The sequence below is a fragment of the Ranitomeya imitator genome, chromosome 4 (assembly GCF_032444005.1).
Source record: "Ranitomeya imitator isolate aRanImi1 chromosome 4, aRanImi1.pri, whole genome shotgun sequence".
Lineage (NCBI taxonomy): Eukaryota > Metazoa > Chordata > Amphibia > Anura > Dendrobatidae > Ranitomeya > Ranitomeya imitator.
The window spans coordinates 22,664,358-22,683,560 of NC_091285.1; the positions used below are offsets into that span (position 1 = coordinate 22,664,358).

The 19,203-nt window shown below is 43.6% G+C and overlaps 1 protein-coding gene across 2 annotated transcripts in view; it reads right to left on the reverse strand.

The window, feature by feature from the left end:
* Positions 1-727: 727 nt before the first annotated feature.
* Positions 728-19,203, reverse strand: part of ARHGAP8 (Rho GTPase activating protein 8) — a 185,233-nt gene continuing 166,757 nt past the window's right edge. For both annotated transcript variants that reach the window (XM_069763343.1, XM_069763336.1), the window contains 5 exons: positions 15,906-15,979; positions 11,791-11,868; positions 5,736-5,864; positions 4,225-4,328; positions 728-1,760 (listed from right to left, as the gene is read on the reverse strand). In XM_069763343.1, coding sequence (XP_069619444.1) covers positions 1,563-1,760; positions 4,225-4,328; positions 5,736-5,864; positions 11,791-11,868; positions 15,906-15,979 — 583 coding nt within the window. In that variant the 3' untranslated portion in view covers positions 728-1,562. The remainder of the gene's footprint in view (positions 1,761-4,224; positions 4,329-5,735; positions 5,865-11,790; positions 11,869-15,905; positions 15,980-19,203) is intronic.

Genomic DNA, 19,203 nt, shown 5'->3' on the forward strand with positions numbered 1-19,203 from the left:
GGCTCTGTCACTAAGGGGTTAAAAACTAGGAATAAATAAAATCAAATAACAATAATAAATACATAAAAAAATTCCTGGGTGCTCACAAATTTTTTTTGATTTTCACTTTATATAAAAAAAAAAAAATTAAAAAAAAATTATATATATATATTTATATATATTTGTAAAAGTTAAAGCATGTAAAGATGGAGTGCCAAATTTTTTTAATTTTTTTTTTTTTTTTTTTTTTTATAACTGGACCCTCCAATATATAATATTAGTACCTCGGGACCTTTTAGGTCTGGATTTCTGGACTATTGGATGTCGGATTAAAGCACAGGACGTGGAGGCAGCTGACTTTGCAAAATTCTGGTCCTCTACTGTAAAGATGAACTGTGCTTCTGCTATGTGTAAAAGGATACAACAGTAGCAAACCCTCAGCTGTGAGAAGGATGAAGTCCGGCATTTTTTCAGCCTTTGATACTAAATAGGAATTCTTCTGTCCACTGACAACAAGCAGAGATCTTTAAAATGGAGAGGCATCGAAGAACATAGGGACATAGATCAGCTGCCAGAAAACATGCGGAATACAGGGACACGAACTATGACGTATACATAAAGTGATCCGCCGATTGATTCCTTAGTTATCTTAGGTTTATGGTTGGCTTAAAAAAAACAAACAAAAAAAAAAACTTTGCTATAAAAAAATGTTCTTTAATGAAATCTACAACAAAATGAAACAACTGGATCTTAATCCAAATTTTTATTAATTCTGGTGCAGTACTGCCTTCAGCCTGCAGATGTCACTGTAACAATCAATCTCAGATTTTATAGTTAGAATTTTTTTTCCGTACAAATCACTGAAACCATAAATAATGTCATTTTCCAAAATTTGATAGTTTCAAAAAAATATATATATATTAAGCATATTTCAGACCTATGTAAGCTGCCTCCTGTGGAAACAAAAAAGATAAAGATATGCAATTACATTTTTTTTTACTGTACTTTGCCTTTAAATAAAATATTTATATAAAAGAACCTAGAACAGAATATTAAAAATAAACATGAATCCGGTGACCTTTGTGACCTTTTGTAACATTTTTATGAGAAATCAAGTTTGAAAAATTCTGTGAAAGAAAAACTAAAACTTTAATTTTTTTTTTCTTTAGAATTGTGTCCATTATGGAAAGTTATAGAAGTTTGAAAATTATTAGGGAATTTTTATTCATTCCTGTAAAAAAAAAAAAAAAAAAAAAAAAAAGAATTTAATGTGACTGGCTTCCAAGTTTCTGCTTTTCCCCATTGATATCAGAAAGTTCTAAGATGCTGGCAATGACTGTGTCAGCACTCGCCTCCTCCTCTGCGGAGCTGACGCTTTCATTGCCATCATCCAAATAAAAATTTTTTGATATTCATACTGCTGAGGGCAGGCAAATAGACTGGAGTGTTTTTTTTTGTTTTGTTTTTTACAGAAATAAAGAAAAGTCACCTAATAAAGCAATTTGTAAAGTTTTATAACTTTCTATACTGGACAAAATTATAAAATAAAACAAGAAAAAAAAAAAGTTTCTTAAAAGCAAGGTTTAGGGTAAAGTTTCTCCAGGGAACGTTCTGGCGTCGAAGATTTTTGAATAATATTCAATTATCAGTTCTGTAAATGTATTGACGGGAACCAGAGCGTTTATGGATGGAGCGCCCTCTTGTGGCCACACTAAATTCACCCCAAATACACAGGCCAGATTGGATGCCGTCATCTTGTTGGAAAGACTTTCTGTAGAAACCTGTCAATAAAAGAGATGAAGGTCAGTCCAAATTTGTCTAATAGAATCTAAGCAAGACAATATAAGCCACAAATTTTTTAATTTTTTTTAATAGGAAAATGCTGCAGAAAAAAAAAAAAAATCAATTGGCATCACTCAATGCCAAGAGGCTGCTGATAAAGCAAAAGCAAATGAAATTTTTAAGATTTATGAAAAAAAATGGGGTCCCAACCTCTCATGAAATGGGCAAAAATGAGATTGGACATATTAAAATTGTGAAAAATATATTATTAAATTGGCAAAATGTTGCCTAACCCCCCAAAAAATAAAGACAAGGCACTCAATGCCAAGCAGCAGCTGATAAAGCAAACAGGAATTTTTAGCTCATGAAAAATTAAAGATCTTCCCTCATATTTAGATTCCATGACTAGCTGTTATTTTTAGCGAGAGGGAAATTGCAGGATAATTGGTGGGATATACGGTATATTTATTTTCCGTGCCCATAATAGATTCCGCTATAATAATGCAGTTCCGCCCGCGTGATTATAAATCTAATGACTTTAATGTGTCACATGGGGAATTGCGAATATCATTTTTTCTAATTGAGTAATCAGATTTATGCGCACATCGCAACAAACATTTGTAGATTTACGTTCCTGCACTCGGGATGGCGAGCGGCGGCGATCGCGAAGGATTAATGTGCTGCGCGCTCCGGCCATAACCCAACGCTCTGCTGGTTAATTACCGGGAAGGTTATGTAGTAACTCCGCACACCTCATTACCGCCTCAAGTACCGGCCTCTTGACAAGTGCGCAGAGGTGAAGTATCAACGGCTGAGAAAATGTCACTCGCTGCGAAAACAAGGGCTTCAATTCTGGAAATCCCCTTTAAGGGAGTAGTCCTATGATAAACTTTAAATGTGTATAAGACATTCCTTGTTAGTGCTCTCCCCCTGGACCTCCCCTCAAAAAAAATGAGGATTTTGAACACAAGACTCCTCCTATATTTATTCCCTAAGAAGGTGTTCTGATCTGGAAACCCCCTTTAAGAGAGTATCCCTATCATAGACTTTACAGGCGTATAATTTTTAGACTTTATTATGCTTCTATTCTCGAAACCCCCTTTAAGAGAGTAGTTCTATCAGACATTAGAGGCGTATAATTTTTAGATTTTATTGTGCTTCCATTCTGGAAATCCCCTTTAAGAGAGTAGCTCTATCATAGACATTAGAGGAGTATAATTTTTAGACTTTATTGTGCTTCTATTCTGCAAACCCCCTTTGAGGGAGTAGTCCTATCATAAGCTTTAAAGGTGTATAATTTTTAGACTTATTTTGATTCTATTCTGGAAACCCCTTTTAATGGAGTAGTCCTATCATAGACTTTAGAGGCATATAATTTTTAGACTTTATTGTGCTTCTATTCTGGAAAACCACTTTAAGAGATTAGTCCTATCATAAAATTTAAAGGTGTATAATTTTTAGACTTTATTGTTCTATTCCAGAAACCCCCTTTAAAGGGAGAAGTCCTATCATAGACTTTAGAGGCATATAATTTTTTAGACTTTATTGTGCTTCTATTCTGGAAAACCCCTTTAAGAGATTAGTCCTATCATAAACTTTAAAGGTGTATAATTTTTAGATTTTATTGTGCTTTTATTCTGGAAACCCCTTTTAATGGAGTAGTTCTATTATAGACTTTAGAGGTGTATAATTTTTAGACTGTATTGTTCTTCTATTCTGGAAACTCACTTTAAGGGAGAAGTCTTATCATAGACTTTAGAGGAGTATAATTTTTAGACTATTGTGCTTCTATTCTGGAAACCCCCTTTACAGAGTAGCCCTATCAGACTTTAGAGGCATATAATTTTTAGATTTTATTGTGCTTCTATTCTGGAAACCCCTTTAAGAGAGTAGCCCTATCATAAACTTTAAAGGTGTATAATTTTTAGATTTTATTGTGCTTCTATTCTGGAAACCCCCTTTAAGGGAGAAGTCCTATCATAGACTTTAGAGGCGTATAGTTTTTAGACTTTATTGTGCTTCTATTCCGGAAACCCCCTTTAAGAGAGTAATCCTATCATAGACTTTAGAGGCATATTATTTTTAGATTTTGCTGTGCTTCTACTCTGGAAACCCCCTTTTTAAAGGAAATTGTCCTACCGTAGACTTTAGAAACATTTTTTTAGGTTTTGTTGTGACCCATGTAATACCCCATTTCTCCTGCGGGAGTGCTGTTGGGAAATTGAAGGCTTGCCGCTGCTGTTTTATTGACTCTCAGCAGTGGGACATTTTGAAATCAGCTTTATTAGAAGCAGAAGACGAGGTGCCACATATAAAAATGGTAATAATTTGACCCTCCCCTCAGTATAGTGACAGGTTTGCACCCAGAACACAAGGTCCTGGCGTCTTTTTCCTTCCTCCACGGCACAGACTGATATGTTGGGTTCCCGCTTAGTCACTGCCCAGAAGCTGCGAGGCGCTCACCATATTTAGGAAGCACGTGAGATATTTGAGGACGGCGTAGTTGTGCTCTGGGAGATGGTGGACGATCTGTTTGCACCTGTTGACGCGCAGGATGCTCTCCACGCCTAGAAGGGAAACCGGCTGCAGGTTACATGAGTCCGAAGAGGGTTTCTGCCAACAGTTTGCATCACCGCTGCAGCCAATCACTGAGCTCAGCAGCTCTGCTGTGTATATAGCACAAGCTTCTGAGCTCAGTGATTGGCTGCATGGGTGATGTGAAATATTGATGTGACGCTCAACGCTGCAGGCAATCACTGAGCTAAGCAGCTATGCCGACTTGATTTGCTGAGCTGAATGATTTGCGGCAGCGGTTATGCAAAATTGTCAATAACATGTCACAGCTGCAGCCAATCATTGAGCTCAGCAGCTCTGCTTATGTAGATAAGATGAGTTGCTGATCTCTGATTGGCTACAGTGGTGATTTGAACTGTCAATGTGATGTCACCACTGCTGTCAATCACTGAATGAAGCAGCCTGCTTTGCGGATGTAGATAGCATGAGCACCTGAGCTCAGTGATTGACTGCAGTAACAATGTGAACTGTCAGCGTGCTGTTTACTGCTGCAGCCAATCACTGTGCCAATGTAGATAGCACAGATTGATGAGCTCACTAATTGGCTGCAGCTATGATGTGAACTGTTGATAAGATGGCACCACTGCAGCCAATCACTTTGCTTAGCAACTCTGCCAAAGTAGATAGCAGTAGCTGAACTCATGATTGACTGCAGTGGTGATGTGAATTGTCAAATTGAACGGTTAACATAACGTCACCACTGCAGCCAATCACTAAAATCAGCAGCTTTGCCAATGTAGATAGCATGAACTGCTGAATACAGTGATTGGCTGCAGTGGTGATGTGAATTGTTAAATTGATATCACCACTGAAGCCAATCATTGAGCTTAGCAGCTCTGCTGATGTAGATAGAGCTCAATGGCACGTACTGTCATTGGCTGCAGTTGTAATGTGAACTGTCAATGTGATATCAGCGCTGCTGTCAATCACTGAGCTGAGCAGCTGTGCTGATGTGGATAGTATAAGATGCTGAGCTCAGCGATTGGCTGCGGTGATTATGTGAACTGTCAATGTGACATCAATATTGGAGCCAAGCGCTAAACTCAGAGGTCTTTCCAATGTAGATAGCATGAACAGCTGAGCTCAGCGATTGGCAGCAGTGGTAATGTGAAGTATCAACGTGACATCACCACTGCAGCCAATCACTGAACTGAACAGCTCTGCTGATGTCGATAGCAGGAGACGCTAAACGCTGTGATTTCCTGCAGGGGTGAAGTGAACTGACAAAGTGATGTTAAAAAAAAAATACATGAAAAAGTATGAAAAAAATGGAGGAGGGGATAGGAGGGGGATGCAGCTGCAGCTTTTCATTCTATTAGACTGTATGCTAGGAGAGGGGAGGAGGAGCAGCTTGTTGGACCCTGCGGAGGGTGAGCTGTGGGGTCCCTCCATGTACTCACTGGTGATTTCGAGGATAGCCCGGTAAGAGCCGAAGGTCAGCAGTGGTTCTGGGAGTTCCCGCAGGAAGGTCTTCAGGATACTGGCAGGGACATGCTCGTCTCCATATTCATCGAAATTCACTGGTTTCCCTGTGGACGTACATGAACATACGGATGGTTCCACATATTTAGCCACGGATCACACAACAGAAACGCTGAACGAGGAGCAGGAAACTATCCAGGATGAGAAATAACAAACTCGAGAAAAAGTCAGCGGCAGTGCGGGCTCACCGGCTGTGTAAATCATAACGTGGCTACAGGGAGAGGCCAGCATGTGTCTGCACTCCGAGAGCCAGCAACAGTCCAATACGCCTGCTATACACCTTTACTTACACTGTAGCTGAGGTGTATGATGAGGTTCTGCAGCAGCTGAGGTGTATTATGAGGTTCTGCAGCAGCTGAGGTGTATTATGGGGTTCTGCAGCAGCTGAGGTGTATTATGAGGTTCTGCAGCAGCTGAGGTGTATTATGGGGTTCTGCAGCAGCTGAGGTGTATTATGGGGTTCTGCAACAGCTGAGGTGTATTATGAGGTTCTGCAGCAGCTGAGGTGTATTATGAGGTTCTGCAGCAGCTGAGGTGCATTATGGGGTTCTGCAGCAGCTGAGGTGTATTATGGGGTTCTGCAACAGCTGAGGTGTATTATGAGGTTCTGCAGCAGCTGAGGTGTATTATGGGGTTCTGCAGCAGCTGAGGTGTATTATGGGGTTCTGCAACAGCTGAGGTGCATTATGAGGTTCTGCAGCAGCTGAGGTGTATTATGAGCTTCTGCAGCAGCTGAGGTGCATTATGGGGTTCTGCAGCAGCTGAGGTGCATTATGGGTTTCTGCAGCAGCTGAGGTGTATTATGGGGTTCTGCAGCAGCTGAGGTGTATTATGGGGTTCTGCAACAGCTGAGGTGTATTATGAGGTTCTGCAGCAGCTGAGGTGTATTATGGGGTTCTGCAGCAGCTGAGGTGTATTATGGGGTTCTGCAACAGCTGAGGTGTATTATGAGGTTCTGCAGCAGCTGAGGTGTATTATGAGGTTCTGCAGCAGCTGAGGTGCATTATGGGGTTCTGCAGCAGCTGAGGTGTATTATGGGGTTCTGCAGCAGCTGAGGTGTATTATGGGGTTCTGCAGCAGCTGAGGTGTATTATGGGGTTCTGCAGCAGCTGAGGTGTATTATGGGGTTCTGCAGCAGCTGAGGTGTATTATGGGGTTCTGCAACAGCTGAGGTGTATTATGAGGTTCTGTAGCAGCTGAGGTGTATTATGGGGTTCTGCAGCAGCTGAGGTGTATTATGGGGTTCTGCAACAGCTGAGGTGCATTATGAGGTTCTACAGCAGCTGAGGTGTATTATGAGCTTCTGCAGCAGCTGAGGTGCATTATGGGGTTCTGCAGCAGCTGAGGTGCATTATGGGTTTCTGCAGCAGCTGAGGTGTATTATGGGGTTCTGCAGCAGCTGAGGTGTATTATGGGGTTCTGCAACAGCTGAGGTGTATTATGAGGTTCTGCAGCAGCTGAGGTGTATTATGGGGTTCTGCAGCAGCTGAGGTGTATTATGGGGTTCTGCAACAGCTGAGGTGTATTATGAGGTTCTGCAGCAGCTGAGGTGTATTATGAGGTTCTGCAGCAGCTGAGGTGCATTATGGGGTTCTGCAGCAGCTGAGGTGTATTATGGGGTTCTGCAGCAGCTGAGGTGTATTATGGGGTTCTGCAGCAGCTGAGGTGTATTATGGGGTTCTGCAGCAGCTGAGGTGTATTATGGGGTTCTGCAGCAGCTGAGGTGTATTATGGGGTTCTGCAACAGCTGAGGTGTATTATGAGGTTCTGCAGCAGCTGAGGTGTATTATGGGGTTCTGCAGCAGCTGAGGTGTATTATGGGGTTCTGCAACAGCTGAGGTGCATTATGAGGTTCTGCAGCAGCTGAGGTGTATTATGAGCTTCTGCAGCAGCTGAGGTGCATTATGGGGTTCTGCAGCAGCTGAGGTGCATTATGGGTTTCTGCAGCAGCTGAGGTGTATTATGGGGTTCTGCAGCAGCTGAGGTGTATTATGGGGTTCTGCAACAGCTGAGGTGTATTATGAGGTTCTGCAGCAGCTGAGGTGTATTATGGGGTTCTGCAGCAGCTGAGGTGTATTATGGGGTTCTGCAACAGCTGAGGTGTATTATGGGGTTCTGCAGCAGCTGAGGTGTATTATGAGGTTCTGCAGCAGCTGAGGTGCATTATGGGGTTCTGCAGCAGCTGAGGTGTATTATGGGGTTCTGCAGCAGCTGAGGTGTATTATGGGGTTCTGCAGCAGCTGAGGTGTATTATGGGGTTCTGCAGCAGCTGAGGTGTATTATGGGGTTCTGCAGCAGCTGAGGTGTATTATGGGGTTCTGCAACAGCTGAGGTGTATTATGAGGTTCTGCAGCAGCTGAGGTGTATTATGGGGTTCTGCAGCAGCTGAGGTGTATTATGGGGTTCTGCAACAGCTGAGGTGCATTATGAGGTTCTGCAGCAGCTGAGGTGTATTATGAGCTTCTGCAGCAGCTGAGGTGCATTATGGGGTTCTGCAGCAGCTGAGGTGCATTATGGGTTTCTGCAGCAGCTGAGGTGTATTATGGGGTTCTGCAGCAGCTGAGGTGTATTATGGGGTTCTGCAACAGCTGAGGTGTATTATGAGGTTCTGCAGCAGCTGAGGTGTATTATGGGGTTCTGCAGCAGCTGAGGTGTATTATGGGGTTCTGCAACAGCTGAGGTGTATTATGGGGTTCTGCAGCAGCTGAGGTGTATTATGAGGTTCTGCAGCAGCTGAGGTGCATTATGGGGTTCTGCAGCAGCTGAGGTGTATTATGGGGTTCTGCAGCAGCTGAGGTGTATTATGGGGTTCTGCAGCAGCTGAGGTGTATTATGGGGTTCTGCAGCAGCTGAGGTGTATTAAATCCTCGTGTTCTCTCCCTCTACTAACCTACCTTTGCCTGACATTGCCATCTCCGTGTGCGGTTCCACCATTACTCCAAAGCAACATGCCCGCTGCCTTGGGGTCATCCTTGATTCTGACCTTTCATTCACCCCCTACATCCGATCACTGGCTCGCTCTTCTTACCTGCATCTCAAAAACATTTCTAGAATTCGCCCTTTTCTTACTTTCGACTCTGCAAAAACTCTGACTGTTTCACTTATTCATTCTCGTCTGGACTATTGTAACTCTCTACTAATCGGCCTCCCTCTTACCAAACTCTCCCCGCTCCAATCTGTCCTGAATGCTGCAGCCAGGATCATATTCCTCACCAACCGTTACACCGATGCCTCTACCCTGTGCCAGTCATTACACTGGCTACCCATCCACTCCAGAATCCAGTACAAAACTACTACCCTCATCCACAAAGCACTCCATGGCTCAGCACCACCCTATATCTCCTCCCTGGTATCAGTCTACCACCCTACCCGTGCCCTCCGCTCCGCTGATGACCTCAGGTTAGCATCCTCAATAATCAGAACCTCCCACTCCCGTCTCCAAGACTTTACACGTGCTGCGCCGATTCTTTGGATTGCACTACCTAGGTTAATACGATTAATCCCCAATCCCCACAGTTTTAAGCGTACCCTAAAAACTCATTTGTTCAGACTGGCCTACCGCCTCAATGCATTAACCTAACGATCCCTGTGTGGCCTATTTATAATAAAAAAAAAAATGAATGTTCTCATTCACTTTATGCAGTATTAGCCCTCTGTGTCTGTACTGCTACATACTTAGGCAGATAACTGGTTCATGCAGCTTTACATGAACACCCGAGCCTTACACTATGGCCGGTCCGAATAACTAAAGCAATTGTTACCATCCACCTCTCGTGTCTCCCCTTTTCCTCATAGTTTGTAGCTTGCGAGCAGCAGGGCCCTCACTCCTCCTGGTATCTGTTTTGAACTGTATTTCTGTTATGCTGTAAGGTCTATTGTCTGTACAAGTCCCCTCTATAATTTGTAAAGCGCTGCGGAATATGTTGGCGCTATATAAATAAAAATTATTATTATTATTATTATTATTATTATGGGGTTCTGCAGCAGCTGAGGTGTATTATGGGGTTCTGCAGCAGCTGAGGTGTATTATGAGGTTCTGCAGCAGCTGAGGTGTATTATGGGGTTCTGCAACAGCTGAGGTGTATTATGAGGTTCTGCAGCAGCTGAGGTGCATTATGGGGTTCTGCAGCAGCTGAAGTGTATTATGGGGTTCTGCAGCAGCTGAGGTGCATTATGGGGTTCTGCAGCAGCTGAAGGGTATTATGATGTTCTGCAGCAGCTGAGGTGTATTATGATGTTCTGCAGCAGCTGAGGTGCATTATGGGGTTCTGCAGCAGCTGAGGTGTATTATGAGGTTCTGCAGCAGCTAAGTATTATGGGGTTCTGCAGCAGCTGAGGTGTATTATGATGTTCTGCAGCAGCTGAGGTGTATTATGGGGTTCTGCAGCAGCTGTGGTGTATTATGATGTTCTGCAGCAGCTGAGGTGTATTATGGGGTTCTGCAGCAGCTGTGGTGTATTATGAGGTTCTGCAGCAGCTAAGTGTATTATGGGGTTCTGCAGCAGCTGAGGTGTATTATGATGTTCTGCAGCAGCTGAGGTGTATTATGATGTTCTGCAGCAGCTGAGGTGCATTATGGGGTTCTGCAGCAGCTGAGGTGTATTATGAGGTTCTGCAGCAGCTAAGTATTATGGGGTTCTGCAGCAGCTGAGGTGTATTATGGGGTTCTGCAGCAGCTGAGGTGTATTATGAGGTTCTGCAGCAGCTGAGGTGTATTGTGAGGTTCTGCAACAGCTGAGGTGTATTATGAGGTTCTGCAGCAGCTGAGGTGCATTATGGGGTTCTGCAGCAGCTGAAGTGTATTATGGGGTTCTGCAGCAGCTGAGGTGCATTATGGGGTTCTGCAGCAGCTGAAGGGTATTATGATGTTCTGCAGCAGCTGAGGTGTATTATGATGTTCTGCAGCAGCTGAGGTGCATTATGGGGTTCTGCAGCAGCTGAGGTGTATTATGAGGTTCTGCAGCAGCTAAGTATTATGGGGTTCTGCAGCAGCTGAGGTGTATTATGATGTTCTGCAGCAGCTGAGGTGTATTATGGGGTTCTGCAGCAGCTGTGGTGTATTATGATGTTCTGCAGCAGCTGAGGTGTATTATGGGGTTCTGCAGCAGCTGTGGTGTATTATGAGGTTCTGCAGCAGCTAAGTGTATTATGGGGTTCTGCAGCAGCTGAGGTGTATTATGATGTTCTGCAGCAGCTGAGGTGTATTATGATGTTCTGCAGCAGCTGAGGTGTATTATGAGGTTCTGCAGCAGCTAAGTATTATGGGGTTCTGCAGCAGCTGAGGTGTATTATGATGTTCTGCAGCAGCTGTGGTGTATTATGAGGTTCTGCAGCAGCTAAGTGTATTATGGGGTTCTGCAGCAGCTGAGGTGCATTATGATGTTCTGCAGCAGCTGAGGTGCATTATGATGTTCTGCAGCAGTTATTATTATTATTATTATTATTTATTATTATAGCGCCATTTATTCCATGGCGCTTTACATGTGAGGAGGGGTATACATAATAAAAACAAGTACAATAATCTTGAACAATACAAGTCACAACTGGTACAGGAGGAGAGAGGACCCTGCCCGCGACAGTTGAGGTGCATTATGAGGTTCTGCAGCAGCTGAGGTGTATTATGGGGTTCTGACATTTCTCCGGCCATTACAGGATAGAAGGGGCCGGTGTCAGGACGGAGGACGATCCATTATCCCCCGATCCGCCCGTGCGGTGGGTGCAGATGGGTGTAGGGGTCCGAGCTGTATTCCGCAGCCTCTACATAATATTTAATGACTGATGTGTCCTCCACCGGCCTCAGCCTCCCTGTAATCCGGCCTCCCTCCCTGGCAGCCTCCATACATCTCCCGCTAACGTGACACGGAGATTACAGATGGCTTTATGATTAACTAATTAAATGAGCGTCAGCAGCAGATAGAGTCAGTGCCACCGCCGCCTCGCTCCGCCGCTCGCAGATCCCTGGTGGGAACTCACCCAGATTATACAGCTTCTGGATGTCTCTGATGATGTGAGCGGAAACTGATCTTCGAAAGATTCCTTCTGTCCGCAGCCCTGGAAGGTGGGAACAAGGACATTTGTGGGGTTATTCACATATAAAGAGGCGGTGGGGGGGTGGGGTGGGGGAGAGTATGTCACAGTACAGGGATAATGCACCTAGAGATGTGACAGTACAGGGATAATGCACACAGTGATGCCACAGTACAGGGATAATGCACAGAGGTGTCACAGTACAGGGATAATGCACCTAGAGATGTGACAGTACAGGGATAATGCACACAGTGATGCCACAGTACAGGGATTATGCACAGAGGTGTCACAGTACAGGGATAATGCACCTAGAGATGTGACAGTACAGGGATAATGCACACAGTGATGTCACAGTACAGGGATAATGCACAGAGGTGTCACAGTACAGGGATAATGCACCTAGAGATGTGACAGTACAGGGATAATGCACACAGTGATGCCACAGTACAGGGATAATGCACACAGTGATGCCACAGTACAGGGATAATGCACAGAGGTGTCACAGTACAGGGATAATGCACCTAGAGATGTGACAGTACAGGGATAATGCACACAGTGATGTCACAGTACAGGGATAATGCACACAGTGATGTCACAGTACAGGGATAATGCACACAGTGACGTCACAGTACAGGGATAATGCACACTGTGACGTCACAGTGCAGGGATAATGCACACTGTGACGTCACAGTGCAGGGATAATGCACACAGTGACGTCACAGTACAGGGATAATGGACACAGTGACGTCACAGTACAGGGATAATGCACACAGTGATGTCACAGTACAGGGAAAATGCACACAGTGATGTCACAGTACAGGGAAAATGCACACAGATGTCACAGTACAAGGATAATACACACAGTGATGACAGTACAAGGATAATACACAGGGATGTCACTGTGCAGGGATAATACACACAGTGATGTCACAGTACAGGGATAATGCACAGTGATGTCACAGTACAGGGATAATGCACACAGTGATGTCACAGTACAGGGATAATGCACACAGTGATGTCACAGTACAGGGATAATACACAGTGATGACACAGTACAGGGATAATACACAGTGATGACACAGTACAGGGATAATACACACAGTGATGTCACAGTACAGGGATAATACACAGTGATGCACACAGTGATGTCACAGTACAGGGATAATACACACAGTGATGTCACAGTACAGGGATAATACACAGTGATGTCACAGTACAGGGATAATACACACAGTGATGTCACAGTACAGGGATAATGCACACAGTGATATCACAGTACAGGGAAAATGCACACAGATGTCACAGTACAAGGATAATACACACAGTGATGACACAGTACAAGGATAATACACACAGGGATGTCACTGTGCAGGGATAATACACACAGTGATGTCACAGTACAGGGATAATACACAGTGATGACACAGTACAGGGATAATGCACACAGTGATGTCACAGTACAGGGATAATGCACACAGTGATGTCACAGTACAGGGATAATGCACACAGTGATGTCACAGTACAGGGATAATGCACACAGTGATGACACAGTACAAGGATAATACACACAGTGATATCACAGTACAGGGACAATAAACACAGTGATGTCACAGTCTAGGGATAATGCACACAGTGATGTCACAGTACAGGAATAATGCACACAGTGATGTCACAGTACAGGAATAATGCACAGTGATGTCACAGTACAGGGATACTAAACACAGTGATGTCAGTACAGTGATAATGCACAGTGATAATGCACACAGAGGTGTCACAGTACAGTGATAATGCACACAGTGATGTCACAGTACAGGGATAATGCACACAGTGATGTCACAGTACAGGAATAATGCACACAGTGATGTTACAGTACAGGGATAATGCACACAGTGATGTCACAGTACAGGAATAATGCACACAGTGATGTCACAGTACAGGGATAATGCACACAATGATGTCACAGTACAGGGATAATGCACACAGTGATGTCACAGTAAAAGGATAATGCACACAGTGATGTCATAGTGTAGGGATACCATATCCAAAGACTCACACAGGAGGGGCATACACACATGGGGGTGACATACCATCGGTGCACTTTGTTAGGTTAGGGGCCCTTTGTGATCCTAAGTGCAGTTTCACACAATGATTTTGCTGGTAAGAGCTTGAGCTAATAAACGTCGCAGCTCCCGATTACCGGTGGGTCGTTATTGAGAAATTATTAGGTGCTTTATGATTGAGCCACAGGGTAAGAGGGGCCCTTATACAGTGTTTGCCCAGGGGCCCCTAGTTTCTGTGTCCTCCACTGCAAACAGGCACCAAATCCACACGTTCCAGGTCGCCCGGACTATGGTCGTGTTAAACATACAGATCTCTCTACATCTAGACCCCTAAGTATTGTCCATTTGTCAGCGCTACCCAAGAACCTACCAGAAGTGGACGCAAGCCTCCGACCACTAACGACGACCGCTACCACCAGCATTCACAAGTCCAGGAGGAATAACAGAGGGACACTCCCAAATTTAAATTTATTGGGCAATACAAGTTTTGGTAAAACAGACAGGTGGAGGAGGTGTCAGCTCCTCTTTACATGAGGCATAGTGAATAATCATAGGGTGTGAAGAGTTATGCAAATAGTTAATACAATGGATTTAATTAGCTTACTATCTCTTCTCATTCTAATTAACAGAAAAAGGCAGTTTCTTAACAGACAGGGCGAGGGTCCCGCAATTAGACACAGGGGAGGGTGTGAATACTTTTTATAGCACCACGACTGAAAGAATTTGCCCTAGGTTTTGGAGATCTGTTATGGCCTGAACTATTATCTAATCTGCTCATATTGGGAAGGGTCATTAAGTCGTCACTGGTACGGCCATTAATGCCGCCATTTGCATACGTTTTAATGGGAATTTACAAAGTGTTTATTCAATTAAGTGGCATAAAAATGCAAATTGCTCAACTAAAACGCAAACCGGGATAATGAAAGTGGCGATACGAGGATTTCCATCCCAGAACGTAATGTACAGTAGATATCCATTGCTTAAAGGGGTTGGGTAAGAATAAAAACATGTGGCTGCTTTCCTCTGCAGCGCCACTCTTGTTCATGGCTGTGTCCGGTATTGCAGCTCAGCCCAATTCAAGTGAGTAAATGCACGCTGCACATCGCAGACCTCAGAGAGGAGGATTAGTCTTCCCAACCAGAAAGGATAACAGTAATGTACTAATTTAAAGGAGACCTGTCACTCATCATAAATATGTATTTTTTTAATCTGTTGAGAATGCCGCTGTTCTCCTGAATTCAGCGATGTTTTTCTTTTGCCCCTGCGCCTCTCCGTTCCTGAGATATGGCCTCTTTTCCTCTGCATTTAAATCTAGTCTTGTTACAAAGTAGGCGTGTCTTCCTGAGGGTCACAACCACACCCACTTGCTAAGAATACTAGACTTATATAACAGGAAAGAAGTGACCATATCTCTGGAACAGAGAGGCGCAGAAAAAAAAGAAAAACATCGCTGGATTCGGGAGAACAGCGGCATTTACACCAGGGAGAAAGCAAGAGTGCATCTGTCAAGTGAGAGGATATCATTTATACCTTTTTTCTTTTTAAACTCTTTATTAATATCATGTTTTTTTCTACCACATTGTTTTTTCTTCATTTAAGTATATTTTAGGGCTTTTTAATATTCCTGAAAGTCTTCATCTGGGGCTGTGATGGGAGGTTGCCTGTACTTAATTGCTTACACTGATTGTTTTCACTGCACATTATACCTACAGCAACCACTAGAGGGAGCTACTAATAAGTTCAGTGAATTATATCGCTCTCGGGGGTTAGGGGGTGTTATGTTTCGCCTTGCAGGGATCCAGCTAACATAGGTATGCAAATTAGCTCCCCTCCAGAAGGAAGAAAAGGGTTTCTCTACTGGACCGTCTTTCCAGGCACCTGAAAAAGGCGATATAATGGCGAAACGTCGATGAATTGCAAATGCCTGTACTCACTTGGGTCTGATGAGCTACGTGGAGGTATCATACTGGTAGTGACTAAATAAAATGGAATATATCTCACCTTTCGTTTTCAAGTAGGAGATTGTCTGCTTCATTACTGGCGGGATCAGATCTCCTTTATTTTTGTTTTTAAGGCTGGAAACGAAAAAAAGAAAAAAGAACAAGAGCTGAAAAAAATAAATAAATCAGATTTCGATTGGACGTTGTTATCTTAAAGGAGCAGTAAGTAAAGGTGGATATTATTCTACAAGAAAAAAAAAAAGGTGGTCCAGTATTAATATTTTACAAGAGACCTTCCTTAAACAATAAAATTATGGCTTCTTACTGCCGCCACTAGAGGGAGCTCATTTAAAAAAAAAAAAAAAAAAAAAAAAATCACATTCAATTCAAACTCCCCCTAGTGGCAGCTGCTGGAAAAAAAATGCTGTAAAAGCTGTAGAAAAAGGGATGATTTTCCCTGGGATCACAACCAGTCACAAGTGCGAAAATTTGCAAGTATTAACCCTTTAACAACCAGAACCTGCTACCACGTTTATGTCCATGACCGGAATTCCCCTTTAAGGATCCCTTTAAGAAGCTGGAGTTCCCCCGTTCTTGTAATATATACACAATAAAATATATTTTCGCGCAATATGGTAATCAGTGAAGTGAGTTATCACTATATGGCGGGCAGCAAAGTCAGAAACGGCTCCTGATTCTGTGTTTGTCTCGCAGATAATTACCTTGGTGCGGCGCGGTTTTGTTATCGCGGCGATTGTGACAAATTCCGAGCAGTTCTTAGAAGTCAATTTGCTTCTTGTTAATTAATTCTGTTGGTTTTGTACGAAAAAATAAAAATAAATTTAAAAAAAATTAAAAAAAAATCAGCTCTTTGCTTTGGGCCTGTTCTGAGATTTCACTACAGTAACGAGTCTGTAGATTATGTATGTGAAGATTATGTATGTGAAAGAGGGAAGCGGCTCAGTGAGTAAAGGTTCATTAATGGTGAGGGCGATGGAGCCGCCATGTGTGCATCCACCTTCCCGCATTAATAACTGCGCCGTAATGATCGGCTTAGTGTTGCTGACCGCGCCATCGGAGCGCGCAAATTAATGCCGACCCCAAATGGTTCAATAACCTGCAGCTCATCTCCGGGAAGAGGAACGGGGACGGAGCAGAGGGCGACTCCGGGGTCTGAGGAAGTCAGGATCAGCAACACATTACCGGGGGAATCGGGGGAAAAGAACACAATGATGGAGTGTAAAAAGAAACAAAACACACACACATAACACACACTATACACAAATACACATAAATACACACAATAACACACTATACACATAACACACACTACACACATAACACACACTATACACAAATACACACAATAACACACTATACACATAACACACACTACACACATAACACACACTATACACAAATACATATAAATACACACAATAACACACTATACACATAACACACACTATACACAAATACACACAATAACACACTACACACATAACACACACTATACACAAATACACATAAATACACACAATAACACACTATACACATAAATACACACAATAACACACTATACACAAATACACACAATACACATAAATACACACAATAACACACTATACACATAACACACACTACACACATAACACACACTATACACACAATACACATAAATACACACAATAACACACTATACACATAAATACACACATAACTACACACAACACACATTATACACATAAATACACACAATAACATACTATACACATAAATACACACAATAACACACTATACACATAACACACACTATACACAAATACACATAAATGCACACATAACACACATTATACACATAAATACACAGCATACAGTATTCAGGCACAATTCTGTCTCTGAGCTCCTTGGCCAGTTCCTTTGGCCTCATGATCCTCATTTTGTCTGACATGCACTGTGAGCTGTGAGATCTTATATAGACAGGTGTGCGCTGCTCCAAATCAAGTCCTATCAGTTTAATTACACACAGCTGGCCTCCAATGAAGGAGTAGAACCATCTCAAGGAGGATCACAAGGAAATGGACGGCACGTGACTTAAATATGAGTGTCTGAGCAAAGGGGCTGAATACCTATGACCATGTGATATTTCAGTTTTTCTTTTTTAACAAATTTGCAAAAATTTCTACATTTCTGTTTTTTTCAGTCAAGATGGGGTGCAGAGTGTACATTAATGAGAAAAAAATGAACCTTTTTGAGTTTAACCAAATGGCTGCAATGAAACAAAGATTGAAAAATGTAAAGGGGTCTGAATACTTTTGGATTGCCCCCAAGGGCGTAGGGGCACTCGGTGCCGGGCCCTTCGGTTCTCGTCGGGGATGTCACGGTGGCTGACCCGGTCCGTGGCCCTAGGGACGTCTGTTGTAAATTGGGGGAAAGGTCTTTAAAGTAATAATGTTCGTGACGCCACCTGTGGTGTTCGGTCAGGGTGACCGACGCTGCTTAGGGGTCCGCTGGGGTGATGTTATGGCAGCTAGATGGTATACCTTCCCACAGGTGAAGTATGTCCCCAGGGCTCCCGGTGTGTAGATGGTGGATGATGTGAGGCGCAGTGAAGAACAAGGACACAAGGTTGCAGTCTCTTTACCTTTACTGAAGGCTTCAGCGTCCTCAGTCCAGAGCACCAGATCAGAGGGTAGGCAGAGTCCGGCCGGTCTGAAGGCAAATCCAGAGTCCCCTTGTCCAGGTAGAAATCAGTAGCAATCCTCTAGCGCCTGGATGTTGTAGTACCTTACTGCTGTGCTTCTCATAAGGTCCTCACAGATGTTGTTGGTGTTCTAGATGTTATGTATCTCTCTCTGTCCCCCAGATGGATAGGAACTTTTTACAGGGACTCTAGCACGCCCCGGCCCCCACAAGTTGCCACTGTGCCTCCTGGGTATAAGGTCGGGCAGGTAACGTGGAATTATCTGTCCTGCCGGTCTCTGGAGCAAGGCATGGAGACGATGACTCCCTCGGTGTTCCGGCCACCAGCTTCTGCGCCTCAGAAGGAGGCAGCCTTTACAGGGCAGAACTCCTTCTGGTATCCTCTCCTTGTGCTATGACTTCGTTTCTCACCCTATACAATACAATTCTCTTTGTGTCCTTCCTTAGGATGCTGCCGCATCGGTAGGCAGTCGCAGCTCCGTGGCCTTCTGTCTAGGCCTCTGCCAGGATCCCACCCCTGTCAGGGACCCTCTGTCGACAACCGCCAGATGTTCCTCCTTTCCTCTGTGTGCCTGACAGGTGCTGCCTGGGTGAAGCACAGCCAGCTTCTGACTCTCTTCCTATCCAGACCACCAGTTTTACCTAATTGTGAAGAG